At 38.8% G+C, this 14,649-nt stretch overlaps 1 protein-coding gene across 2 annotated transcripts in view; it reads left to right on the top strand.

The window, feature by feature from the left end:
- The window catches only part of GRIN2A (glutamate ionotropic receptor NMDA type subunit 2A), a 163,024-nt gene that overhangs the window by 82,458 nt on the left and 65,917 nt on the right, over window positions 1–14,649 (top strand). For both annotated transcript variants that reach the window (XM_015643183.3, XM_015643182.3), the window contains exon 4: window positions 8,139–8,731. In XM_015643183.3, coding sequence (XP_015498669.1) covers window positions 8,139–8,731 — 593 coding nt within the window. The remainder of the gene's footprint in view (window positions 1–8,138; window positions 8,732–14,649) is intronic.

Genomic DNA, 14,649 nt, shown 5'->3' with positions numbered 1-14,649 from the left:
CATATTCTGTGGATAGCTCACAGTAACTTGCGTGCATATTTAAACTTATGGCTGTGGTAGAGCGAAGTCAATATGGGTGACTGATTCTGAAAAGAAAATGAATTAGGCTGGTGATGTAAAAAGCTGTTAATCAGAAAAAATGTGACCACTGTGCTTTTTAAAGACTTATGACATAATCCTTTGGGTCAGTAAAGTAAGTCTTAACTATTACAATAAATTTTTATTTACTGAATATCTAAAAAATATGAATCAGCAAGCTTCACTTCTTATTTAAAGAGAAAGATAAAGCATTGTTTTTTCACTTCTTTCTCTTTGGAGTTGCTTGGAAATTTTAGAATCTTTCTTTTTGTCTGAGATCCATCTGACTGTACCAAAACCTATCTGGCTATCTGGGATTCATTTTGAAACCAGTTAAACCCCATGTACAGGGTTAATTTCAGGAAGCATAGCCATTAATAGCAGGATTGCTTTCAAATATATAATTCTACCTGGCTCTCTGCTCCAAAAAATAATATAACTCACTGTAACCTAAATGTTTTGCATTTTTATCTGTTGAAATTCCCCAAAATGCCCATGAATCAAGAGAAGCTCAGCTGTGATGGCCTCATGGGAGCAGATGTGGTTCAAAGTGAATGAACTAATTGATTTGATAGATAATTCTCCACAGTCACAGAGAGCAACTGGAGGAAGGTGAGGTATTGCCCATAGCCCAGTATGTTGATCTGGTAGTGAAAAGCAGAGTGTCTCAATACTGATATGAAAACAAGGGGAACATTGATAACTAAAGCCCCAGTGGAATATGAGAGATAGTGGGGATGGACAGTCTATATACAAAGATTTATATTTATTTTCCAGAGTTCTGGCTGGCTTCTTTAGTTGGTATCCTTCATACATCCTATGTGTTTATGGTATTTTATTTAAGAGATGAATTGTGTTAGTTACAAGGAACTATCAGTATCAGGAGAGAAAAGTTACATAGGCTTTTGCTTTCTTAAAGCTGGATTTCCCAAGTGTGAGCCTTTCACTGGGCTAATTAACAAGCTCACTAATGCTCTCTTAATGGTTTTTATTCCTGATGCCTGGTGAATAGCAATATTGTTTTTGAAAATGCACTTAGGCTTTCTGCCTTCCAACAAGTGCATTTTGATAGTTTTCCAGTAAAATGGTGGTTTGGGGTTGGGTTGTATCATTTCATTGTTTCTTTTTCTCAGCCAAGTAGGTAACCTGTACAGAACAAATCACTGTCACTGTGTTCTAAACTTTCTCATGTTGCCATGGGGAGAGCTGGAACAGGACCCCATTTTTTTAACTAATGCTGTCACCAAAAGTTTGTTTTGGTGTCTCAGATGAATTGTTGGCAGATGAATGTTCCCACACAGCAGAAAACCAGTTACTTTCACCAGTATTACTGGAGTAACTTCACAGCAATTGCTTTTCCTGTCTTTGGCAAGTCCTTAGTTCTCCTGATTGCTCTCCCATCATTCATGACAACTGCTTGAAAAGGCTTCACTGAAAGGACAGACTCAAGAGCTCTCCATGTGAACTCAGGTGTTCCTTGAGGTGAGAGATGTGCTCTGTGGCTCATTTAAAGTCATTTTCCTATGGAAAATGAGGTCTTGGGCTGTTCAAGAGGCTATTTACTTACATCAGTTTAGTGATGACTAATTACATGAATAAAGCAGGACACTGCTTATTCAAACCATGAACAAAATCTAAATTTAAAAGTGGCAAAGCCTTTATGTGCAGTCATGGCAAGGGGCGTAAGGGAAATGATACTCAGCTATAATCTGTCGTTCTTGCTACCCAATATATTAAATCAAACACATTTTTCAATATTTATTTTCTGGGTGAAATGCTGACAGGAAATGAAACTTGCACACAAATCCCATAAAGGTAAAGTACTTAATGATAAGGATAATGCTGATTACACTGATGTATGGAACCACATGACCCAGCTTATGTTGGACAGTCAATGATTTATATTCAATAAATATTTGAATGTACAGAATAAATATAGTTTTTTGGAAAATACTTTTTATTCCCCTTTTATTCTTTGAGGCATCAGTACTCCTTACATTGGGATTCTTTTTGACCCCAAAAGCTGCATAATAGCTGTTACTTACCCAAATAGCAAAGCAGCTCCATATTGCCCTTCCTCATTGAAATATTCCTGGTCTAAAACATTTCTGTAACTGTGGAAACAAATGTCATATCTAGAAAGGATCATCTTGTTAATAAACTTTCCATTAAATGACCACCCCAAAATCCCTGCTGATCCATGTGAATCTTCTCAGGATTCTATTTCCTGGTCACAGGCTTGTTGGCTCATTTCAGCCTTTGAAAGCATTTTTCACCTGTCTGTCCTGGTTGATCAGGAGCTCACACTGAGCCACCACAATTTTCAGTGTTTGAACAATCTGTGAAAGAAAACCCAGATGTGTTGAAATACCAGATGGTGAGTGAGCTCCAGCCCAGGAATGGCTCATGAACTCTGTGCAAAACTAGTCATCTTCCATAATTAGGTTATTTCACTGTAATCACATATTGAGTTACTTGCATTAGACATGACACTATTTGAAAATGTAAAGGATCAAACCCAGGTGACTTGGTAATGATCTCTAGAAACCCGTTCTCATTCTTTTCTCTTTGTATATTTGCTATTCTGGTACCAAAAAAAACCCCAAAACCCAAAAAATATCAAACCAAGACAAACCAAAAACCCCCACAAAAATTAGTGAAAAAACTTCAGCTCTTTTAACAGGCCTAGATAAGCCAAATAGCTAATATAACATTAAATGGATATATTAAAAAGGAAAAAAACCCCACAAAACCTGTTATCTAGCAAAATTCTTAGGTTGACTCCATGACCTAAAAATACAGAAGTCCTTGCAAAATGAATTCCTGCAGACTCCCTCTGGAAATGGGAAAGAACATGCTTGATTAAGCCAGTGCTAACCTTTTGAAATCATGTTTCTCTGATATTTATTCCGTAAAATAATAAAAAGGGACATGTCAGGTGCTGGAAAGTCATAATGTACTCCCTTGCTTCTACTGCCCTTTTCTAACTTCAGTGTTCCTCTCCTAGAGCAAACTTTTAAAATAAAAAGTAAGGTTTCAGTTTGTCCTTTTAGTTAACCTTTATACATTTTTTGGCTGTGCATTTGCATAAGTTTAATTACAGAGTAAGAAAACTTCCACCATTTTTCTGGCTCTGGTTTCACCATGTGTGAGGCCAGAGCGGTGACAGGTCCTTGGGAAGCAAGTATTTTCTGCTTTTTGTAAGAATGAGTAAATTATTTCCACCCTCACATGTTGCTATGCTTTGTATGAAATTACAAATTTTTGTATAATCTCCCTCAAATTGCTCCCATGGTGATAATGGAGGAGTTTTCTCCCTGGGCACCTCAGTGAGCTGTTTGTGTTGGGAATTGTGTGTTCTATCTCTTAATGAATAGAGGCGGAATGTAATAACTTAAGAATTCAAAAAATATGCAGGGTGTCTTGGAGGAAAGGTTTTCCTTTCAGCTCTTCCACTTCAGTGCTTGCATTTATTGAAAGTTTGGCATGGGTCTGTGCCCTGCCACAAAGGAAAACCCTTTGTGGCTGGGGACTGGATATTCATGGCAGAGAAACACAATTCACTTCATGTTTTCCAGGGAATCAATGCACCACTTTGAGTAATGGTACCAAGGTGACACCCTGCAGGATGCATTTTTTTTTTACCTACATTTTATATCAGCTCAAATAATTTTACTCTGGCTTTCATTTTTTCCAGTCTTTATAAAAATCACAAATAACTACCATATTTCATTAAACAGGGAACAGCTTGCACTGTGTATGGAGACCTGGCACCACACACCATAAATCTTTATGAGAATTGAATGTCTGATTTACAATGGTGTAAAATCAGAGAAAAATTATTTTCACTGATCTCTGTGAAAGAGGGTAAGAACAAAGCAATTAAGATAACTTTAAAGTCCTACTTGTAGTCTTGTCATGATAACCTTGTTGCTATTTGAATAAAATCATCCTCTGGATTGCTTTTTAAACTCTCTTTCATACTGGTTTCTCCTTCCTGTCATAATATTGTCTTACTAGCAAAGTGCCTGTCCCTCTCTATGTCTGCAGAGTGGAAAATTGATTTGGTCCTGTGTTGACCTCAGTTTTGTTCTGGTTTAGAGTTTAATTTTCATTTAACAAAAGCTACACTAGTTTAGATATCAAATATTTCTTTTCTCAGCTGACCAACTCCTGCAGGCAGGCACAAGGTGCCACCAGGGCTTGCCTCAGCTGTTCCAGGAGCTGGGAGTGGCACCTGCTGAGCTCATGGAAAAGCCGGAGCTGGGAAACGAAAATGTCATGAAAATAGCTGATGATGAGGTTTCCAGAGAAATATTCCTGTAATTTGCTGGAATTGGGAAGTGAAATGTGCAATTCTGACAGCAGTGACAGATTTATAGACTCGGTACACTAATTAAAAACAACTTACTCTAATATATTAATCTATAAAAGGCAGCAGCAGGGAGAGCTGGGCTGCTCTGTGCACGAGCGTGGGAATGTTGAATTGCCCTTCTCCTGCAACGACAGAACTTTGTCACAGATGAAACTCAGGAATAACGTAAAGCAAGAAGCAAATGGAAGGATTGCTTCCTTCTGGTGTGAAACATATGGGGAGATGTTTTGCTCTAAACTGTACAGTCATGTGCAAGACAGAAAGAAACAAAAAGTTTTCATTTGCTCTTTAACTTCTCTTTTCATTGCTGTTTTCTGCTCACATGGATGTGGTGGAATCTAGCTGAGAAGTTGGAAGAGAAAACTTCTTTATTCATACTATATAAACATTTTTATTCATACTAGGTGTAAAATCTTGGGATTGTCATGCTTTGAGATTCATCTGAGAAATTCCTCTGTAAAATTTTTCTTGCTCTGGATAAATTGCACTCCTTCATTGCAATCCTTGGAAACTCCTTCCACCAGTAATCTCAATAGTTGGAGACACTGAGGAATGAAAAAAAAATATTTCTGGTATGCATTCAAAGCACCTCTGATATTACATCTGTATTTTTACTTCAGCAATGATTTAGATGGATGTCTCAATACATGACAAGATGACAGTTAAAGGGAAATAACTGAATGATTTTGGTTTTTTACAAACATCACTCTAGTTTGCATTTGAATATAAAAATTGGAAGTTAGTATTTTGTTACACATATGGAATTTAAGTCTGCATAAATCAGAGGAATAATAATGCTTTTGGAAAGAGTGTGAAGCTTAAAACCCCCCAAAATGAAAAGCTCTGTAGATGTTTAAGAATACAGTAGTCGAATCTCTTACAGTTTCATTTATTTATTTGCTATTTCTTCATTAAATGTCACCCTTCCCCCCCCCCTCCAGTTTAATGGATATGTCCTTGAATATTCTCCTTATAGTCATTTAGGTATCTGCTGAACTTCCTAAGGCTGCAATTTCCTTGTAATTTTCCATCTGTTTCAAATGCATTGTAAATACACAGTGAGATCTTCAGCTCTGTGAGAGCATCCAGTGAAGTCAGTGCAGTTACACGGAATTTCTTCAGATGAGAATCTCACTTGTGATGTTTGTGTCTCCATTTTTCCTGAACCCAAACGTCTTCTCACTGTATAATTACAGGTTTTTTCAGCATTTTAATCTCAAATTGATCATGATTGCCTGATTATGAATAGACTTTGCATTCACAATTCTAGGAAATGGGTTCCTGTAATATGGGTGTTACCTTTACGAAAATGTCTAAAACTTCTTTCATAAACTGTTTTTCTAACATAGTATTTATGAAAGGAAAGGATTTTCTTTTGTTGTCAGCCTGCTACAATGGTGACACAGAGCATTGTGCTCAAGACTGTTCTTAATTGCCAGGGAAGATGCCAAGGACTGCTCTAGGTTAAAAATCTGTATTTTTAGTCTTTTACTTTCTATAGTCAGAAAAGTTACACTTGAAAATGTCCATGTGATTTTTTTTTTTTGCCCTGGAATACTTCAGTTGCTTCATTGGAGAAGTTCTTTGTGATGCACAAAGGACCAAGGTGTATGTATTGTTTGAAAGAATTATTCTGTTGCTAAAAAACAGATATAGAAATGGGGAAGAGTGAAAGATAGGGGATATGATGGATATAATCTATTTAATCCACTGTGAATTATTTTACTTTTTACTGTAATTTAGCATAATCATAAATGGAAACCAAGATAAGAGTTGGAGAAAAAAACTGAAGTGATTGGCTTTGCATTACAATAATTTTATGCTCAGTTAGGAGCTGCAGCAAAGTTGGATTCATGACACTGTCTCTAGATATTTACTTTACTTTGTAGTAGCAAATCAGTAATTAAATAATTAAATGATGGCTCTGAGCAGCTTTTCTGTGTGCTGGGTTCCTTTAGCTGTGAGAATCCTCATCTAAAAATTTTGTTTGCTGGTTTTTAAGTATTATCTAGTGCAGGTCACCAGGAAATAGCTCCTAAAAGACTTCAGTGATCAAATATTCCTTATTCAGTTCTTCTCCAAAATATATTTTATAACATTTGTAAATAACCCAAACCATTTCAAATCTGGCACTGGCATTCAGAATGTCATCACTGAGGTACCAAAGAGGCCATGGCAGATGATTTCATTACACCAGCAGTGTGCATTTTATACCTTCAATATCAGTCTTCAGGGTATGACACAAGTTGTAAGACTTTTATTGCTGTCAAGCTATATAAAATCCTGGTGTCAGCTTCTTAACACTTGGAAAGTAATAACACTCCTCATCTTCTATTAAAAAAAGTACAGACTGTTTTCCTGGAATAGATTTGCAGAGCTTGTGGAGCTGAGCTATCATTCTCACTAATATTTGTGTGTTTAACACCACCCTGCCATGAAACCCAAATCAATTAATCTGTTTCTGCTCTCTGCAAGTGTAAAATAGGATAAGCATTTTGTGACCATGATCATAAAACTCTTTAAATTAAAAGCACTGTATGTGTCTTCCTCCAGAAGCCTGCGTAAGAAATCTTGAATGATTCATATCTTATTTTTAAATCATAAGCTTTTGTTTCACCAGGAATTCATGCTTTCTGTGTCTGAAAATGATGCAAATAAGTTATGCAAATAAGTTGCCTTTACTGGTCAAGAATAAATACTGAAGTAAAATAAAAATAAAGAATTATCCAGCTTCCCATGTATAGTTTTGACACTCGAATTATTGTATGTAAATGCAGAATGTAAGCTTAAAAGATAAATTTAGATCTTACAGGAACTTAGTAAAAATAGACCACTGAAAGCATTTGGAAATTCAGTGCCAACAAAATTAATTGTGCTGCCCATTTCTGATGATGTTAAAATAAGCAGCACCTGCCCTCATGCTGTATAAAATATTATGAATTCTGTAAATCATAAGACAAATATTAGAAACAAATCTATGTTGGGTGACATTACAGAGCAATTCCAGACTCTGAGGCCATTGTTTGAAGTTATTTAAGTCCTTTAATGAGGACACTGATAAATTGCTTGCTGTCCTCAGAGTGCCATCCTGTTAATTCTCTATCAGGCATCAATGGCCCGTGTGCTCTGAATGGAGCAGCAACAGCAGTGAACTGGGGACAGAAAATCTACTTCTGCAGAGTCTGAAAGCTTCCACCAAGTCTAGTGAACCTTGGAAATGAAGTCCCTCTCATATATTATGTCTGGAGTACAGAGCTCCTCCAGCACGTATACAGCATGCGCATTGCACTTTATTTCCATTTTAACTACAAATTGGTCTGAGTTTGTTGGGTTGCTTTCATATGTTTACAGGAATATTAAACTTTCTGCTGGAGAATTGTTTGACTGTGGGTGGCTGTCCCCAGGGAGCTTCCTCAGTAGCTACTGATTGTTGTCTTCAAGTGATCCAGCACTTGGAAATTTCCTATGTAAATATCAGTTTGTTACTTTTTGGCAAATATTTTGATTTAGCTGTAAGTACCTATGATCAGTGTTGCTTACTTATGATCTGAACATGATAAACCACAGAAAGTTACTGGAATGCAATGGAAGTTTGGCAGCTCCAGTAGAACAGGAGGCAGAAGAATGAATGTTCCCTTTGGAGCTGTACCAAGTTACTAATCTTTTTCTGTGTTTGGTATTCTAGGATGTCATGTCCACGTTCTTCCAGTTTGGGGCTTCCATCCAGCAAGAAGCCATTATCATGCTGAAGATCATGCAGGATTATGACTGGCACGTGTTCTCTCTGGTGACCACCACTTTCCCTGGATATCGAGATTTCATCAATGTCATTAAGACCACTGTGGAGAACAGTTTTGTGGGCTGGGACATGCAGAACATCATCATACTCGATACTGCCTTTGGAGATGCCAAGACCCAAATTCAGCTGAAGAAGATCCATTCATCAGTCATCCTGCTGTATTGTTCCAAGGATGAAGCTGTCTACATCCTGGACGAGGCTCGGTCCCTGGGCCTCACTGGCTACGATTTCTTTTGGATAGTTCCCAGCCTGGTTAGCGGTAACACAGAAATCACTCCCAAGGAGTTTCCTTCAGGACTCATTTCAGCAGCTTATGATGAGTGGGACTACAGTTTAGAAGCTCGGGTTCGGGATGGCCTTGGGGTTATTGCCACTGCTGCATCAGCCATGCTGGAAAAGTATTCCTTCATTCCCGAGGCCAGGACGAGCTGCTATGGACAACTGGAGAAAAACGACCGGCCTTCTCAAACCTTGCACAAGTAAGAATGATTGCTTTGGGTTATTTTAACCTGTGTAGCATTGACAGTTTTCTCTTCTATTGCCACTGTATGTTTCTTGTAGGAGAATATTGTTTTTTGCTAATCCTGTTGAGCCCATTTTTAGGAGTGGTTTTCAGATGTTCCAGGAGAATGTGCAAGAGGACGTGCTGCACTGATAGCTGTGCTCCTGGAGATGGTGTGTGCTGTGGAGAATAAACACTGCTCTCAATCTAGTGGAGAAGATGACAGAAATTGGTCTTAGAGGGTATGAAGCTGAGTTAACAAAATTGGGCTGTTGTGTACTTTAACTATGAGGTAAAATTGCCAAAATGCTCTGGAGTCCATGCCTGTATCACTTGCATCAGCAGGAACCTGGTAATATTTTAGAAGACAAGCAATATGAAGCATTAAAGTGCTGTCCCTGGAAATTATAGAAGTATTAGATTAGTAAGGCAGCTTTTATCACATAAGAGCTGAAATCTGTCCCCTTTACTTGTAAGGGTATATTTTTGTCACCTCTAATAGAATAACTGTAAAACTTAATCGGCATTAATCCGAGCTGATATAGATGTTTTCTCTAAACAGTTTGTCAGATGGGAACTGCCAAGGTTTAAATCAGGATTCTTTTGTTATTATTATTTCCTTTTAATTATTCCTTTCAGACATGATACTCCTGATTACTTCTATCCAAAATGTTGCAGGGTAATATATTTCTTTATCTGGTCTGTGAGAGGAAGTAGGGTATCTTGCATATTTTTTAATAGCTCTTGACAATATGGGAGCTACTAAGCAGTATTTATGACGTTTGTTCTGACCAAATATTGCAGATGAAGCACTTTCTACAGAAAAACAGGATAGAATTGGCACAGGAAGGAAAGTTGGTGCTGATTTCAGAACAGTTTTAATCTTGAGATATATGTGCATATTTAGATTAGGAGTTGATTACCACACGATGTCCTGGAACAGTTGTTTTCCATGAAAACAACATCTTTGCACACAGCATTCTTCAGAAGCTTTCTTAAAAGCCAGATGCATCCAAGTAAATGAATTTTAACATTTCCTTACAGAGAACTTGCCTTTAGTATGACACTTGCAGGCTTTTTGTGCTCCCTTTCCTATTTTTGAGCCTCTGCCTCTAAAACCACAAATTCTCTAGTGGCATTGCAGAAAACCCACAGTTCTTTTCCTCCTGCCCCATTTGCCCCTGGGAGTGGCTCTGTGAGTCTCAGGGCTCTGGGAAAGCTGTGGTGTGGCCCTGGGGTCAGGGCAGAGCAGTGGGAGGCACTGCTGGGGAACTGTCCCACCCCTGCTGCTCCTCTCTGCATGTGCTGACAGTGCCAGGGAGCAGTGGAAGCATCCTGTAAAACAAATTCTGTGCTTTAACAGTAGGACCTGACCTACAAACAAAGCAGCCCACTATTAATAATTGAACTCCAGTTTCTGTGAAACTTGTGTTCTCTTATAAATGTGGGGTTTAAAATGCTCTTGGAAGGGGCACTTGGACCTGTTTTGAAAAAGGCTCCTACCCTATTGTTTGGCTCATACACTAGTGTAGACTTGAATTAAGTATTCAACACTCAGCATAAACTGTATTTCTTTAAACAATCTTTATTTTCTCATTAAACCTGCATGAGTACAAGAACAGGACTTGTGAGTGCTAGGGCAGTGAGATTAGACTTCACCAGGAGATTCTGCAGCATGCAGTGCATGATGCACCTAGTAATTATTAATAGGAGAAGCTGTAGTGCACTGTGCTTAAAAAAGTCACTTCCTGATGTGAAACACTGAGTTATGAAGTAAAAATACCTTTTCTGTATTGGAGATTCTTTGAGCTTCTCCAACACCACAAGAATCAGAAGTAGGCTGTTTTTAATTTGGAAATGTCAGAATTATACTAAAATGAATAAATTTTAAATAGTCTTTCTTATGTAATAATTCCCCCAAATTATTCTTGTCACATATAATCTGCTAGCAAGGCAAGTGTATACAAACTTTACCAGTATTAAATAATACTGGGGAGCTGACCAGCCTCTCCATGCCAAGGTGAATTATATAAAGTCATTGTACTTTCTCATCCTCATCACTAAATTGTTCTTTCCTACTTTACATGACAAATCAGTGTCTAAATTGGGGTTTTGTTGTGAAGTGGAATCTTCACAGTTTCTGGTCCCAGATAGTGCAGTTTCATATTGTCAACTACAAGGTAAATGTGTTGTGTGCTGTATTAAGAAACTAACCTGAAGAAAGGATTTTGTGGCATGTTCCCAATGGAAAGGGCTGAAATAACTCTAAATACCTTATGGACCTGGGATTTGCTGTGCTCTGTTCCCCTCTCCATGTGGGAATCAGTGCTGGAGAAGTAGGGTTGGACAAGAGGACACTGCTGCAAGCTCAGGAGCAGAGAACTCAGTGGGAGTCAGGGAAGAGGCTGTGTAAGGGGATGCCTGAACAAAACAAAGCTCAAAATAGATAAAGACCCCAGGATTTTTGGGCTCCATCTATTATAATGACAGTCTAATTCAGCTTTAAACCCAGGATGGTACTCTGAGGCTATGCTATAAAAGCTAATTTGCTTGTAAATGGAAGTTAGTAATGCTTTATGTGTGACTTCCCATATCTAGGTAGCAATTTTATCTCTGTTTGTGAAAAAATTCTATGTAAAAAAAAAGCCATGAAGTAAAAGCTCCTCCTCCCTCTTTCTCAAATCCTTTGAGTATTAAAAGGGTTTGAAAATATATTTGTTTTGAAACACACAATTTATCTTTCCCCATCACTGCAACTCTAAGATGCTTTTATTGGCTTCCTAGATCCAGAAGAAAATCAGGTTTGCTTTAGTTTTTGGAATGATCTGATCAATGTTCATTTCTGGTACATATGAGAAAGCCAGTTTTTTCTCTATGAATAAAGGATTTATAATAAAATACAGGGTTCATTTTCAATGCATTAAAAACACAGATATATATGTATATTTGTATTTGTATTGATTCAGATCATCTTTTTCCATCTGTGTAAGACCCAAGGCAGAAAACCACTATTGTGTGAAATACTGGCACAGCAGGATAAATAGAATTAGCACCTCATTAATGCCAAGTCAGTTGAACAAACTCTTGTTCTCTCTGAAAAAAAGGAAAACAGGAAAGCAAACAAACAGCAAAACACAATAACCCTGCCAGTCAGGGGAGATGCTGCTGCTTTGTGCATTGAAATGGTGCTGCATTGTTTACAAGAGAACTCATGGTGTGTATGGAAGTCATGACCCTGGGAGAGACATTTCACTGCAACATTTCCAAGCACACCGATCCTTACAGGGATGGGTGAGGATGGTAAAGCTGTTGCCATTGAAAAGCAAAAAGATGTGTCTGTCCATAGCTAGTCAGGTGTTTGCCATGTGGTGCTGACATTTAGTGAGATTCTGTTCTGAAATACATCCAAGCCATAGGCAGGATTTGGAGACCCATCCTTTAGCAGTGAAGGTGTAGATCCAGAAAGAATCCTACCCTTCCCAAGCACAATTTCCTTTATTTATCATCACTGAACCAGGAGCAGGAGCAATGGGCAGTCCATAGGGCCAGGGACAAAAGCTTCGCTGTCCTTGCTGCAGTGCTGCTGTTATCCTTCAGCACAGCACCTCCTTCAGAGGGAGGGGGTTTGCTGCCCCCCTTGTCCTGATAGTTATTCACCAATTCATATTTTGAGTCCAGCTTTTAGCATGACAGATAAATTTGCCTCATTTGAGTGAAATCTGGGATTAAAGGGACACAATGGTTTGATAATAATCCAGCAAATCTGTTTAATCTTTTCCCGCATACAGATCAACAGCCAGTTTATAGAGGATTTGTTCAAGTCAGAGGACTTGGGAACAATAGGTATCATCTTCTTTATTAGATGATGGAAGGTGTATAAATATTTAACTAATTATTTATGAGTCCAAAGTAGAACTGAACTTCACAGGCAACAAAGGAGGGGTTGTCTAGGGGAACACTCTGCCCCAGAGACCCCAACATGGTGCTGGTTTACTGACAAAGTGATTCAAAACATTACTGAAAATCTGTGTTAGAATTTTCTCCCATGTTAGGTCAGCTTAGGAAGCAGAAAATACCAGTTACTGGATTTGAACATTACCTTGTTATAGTGATAATTAAAATAATTTAAAGCAAGAGAACAAGTGTGGCCTCTGGCAGCTGGGTGGAGCCCGCCTTCAGGGCTGAAAGCAGGGCTCAACAATCAAATTATCAGTTCTTGGAGATGGAGCTGCTGCAGACACCATCCCTCTTGCAGGAAGCCAGGCAATATTTCGAGTTTGGGATGGTTCTGAGGTGGTGCAGCAATGTCTGATCAAATTAGTGCTTTTTTTCGAAATGCTGATGCTAATAATAGCATTAACTTGCTATTCTGGTGTTCTGATGTTACACTCATCTGTGGCACATCCCAGGGAGCTCTTTCTAACTTTCTTCCCTCCCTTTGCCCCCTCTTTCAGAAGGGCTCCCCAAGAGTTTTGCTGTTTGTCTGCAGAACAAGATGCCTTTTCCAGCGCCAGTGGCAGTGAATGCTTTAAGGAGCAGCTGGCAGGAGGTCACAGAGGCTGGCATGCTGTTCCTTTGCACAGTCACTGAGCTGATCACTCCCAAAGTTTTACTCATCCGTGCTGGCTCCAGGCCTAGGGAGACACAGCTCCAAAGCAAGGGACCCTTGTGGAGGAGTGAGGGCTGGGAGGAGGAGGAGGGTGCACAAAGAGCAAGAAGTGACTGCATCACAGCAAAGGATTTGAATTTAGGAAAAAAAAAAAATAAATCCTACATAGCATAGGATATAGAATTGACTTTAAAATAATGCATCAGTACCTTGTTTAATTGGGTTCTACTGCAGACATATTTCTGTATGTACTTCACACATTATTTATTCTACATTAAGCATTTTTTTATTTAATTTTACAGAAGAAATCTGTTTCTTAATGATAAATGATGTGTCTTGGGGTTTCTACTGATAAGTATCATTCAAATGTCATGGTTGAATCATAGTAAGGAAGTTCAGCAGTTCAGAGCCTCAACAAGATAAAGAAAAGACAAAATTTGGATTCACTCCTACTTTTTTTGGTATGGCAAGCCCAGATAGGCTGGCTCTCTAGGTTATTAAAATGGTTGGGTTTGCACTATTTGCAAGAAAGAGAAATATCACTAGATAACATGTTTTGAGACCTTTCATCTGCTTTAAATCTCAGTTTGGAAATTCCTTCTTTGAGAGAGAAGAGGGAGAGTTTCTCTTATGCAGCACGTATTTCCCAGACCTCTGCTGCTTCTCTTCATTGCCTGCAGTTGTCAGAGATTTGAAACACTGCCCCACAGTGAAGAAGACAGCAAATAAAAAATGATAGTCCCTGATGATGGCACCTGGGGAGTTTATCAAGTTTGATTATCTCATCTGAGGGCAGGAAATGTAGATCTGAACTCATGGCAGAGAGGAGTCCCCTGGTCCTTCTGCTCCCTGCAGCTGTTCTGCCCCGTGCTTTGTTTTACAGATCTAAGGTCTCTCCTTAGAAGGTAGCTTAGAAATGACACATTTTCATTAATGCCTCTGCCTTACCCATTCTATCTTTCCCAGCTGCTGATGTGTTTGGGAGCTGCATTCTAGGTGAATTTCACACTAATTGTAAAACGAGCCTGTTACTACAGAGCTGATTGTGTTCCTGAGCCCAACCAGTCCTGGAGAGTCTTGTGGGACACAGGTGGGTGGGCAGGAGACTGTCCATGCTGAGGAGATGAATTATTGTGAGGATGCTCCTCCCTTACATCCCAGAGAGAGCACATGGAGGGTGCTGAGGCTCCACAAGTGCCATCACATCTGCTTCTGTGTCATGAGATTGCTCTGCTGTGCTTCCATTCTGTCCTTGTTGGCTTTCTTACATCACCCTGAGAAACTTT

The sequence above is a fragment of the Parus major genome, chromosome 14 (assembly GCF_001522545.3).
Source record: "Parus major isolate Abel chromosome 14, Parus_major1.1, whole genome shotgun sequence".
Taxonomy (NCBI): Eukaryota; Metazoa; Chordata; class Aves; order Passeriformes; family Paridae; genus Parus; species Parus major.
Note: the sequence above shows the minus strand (reverse complement) of the source record. Positions and strands in the feature narration are given on the sequence as shown.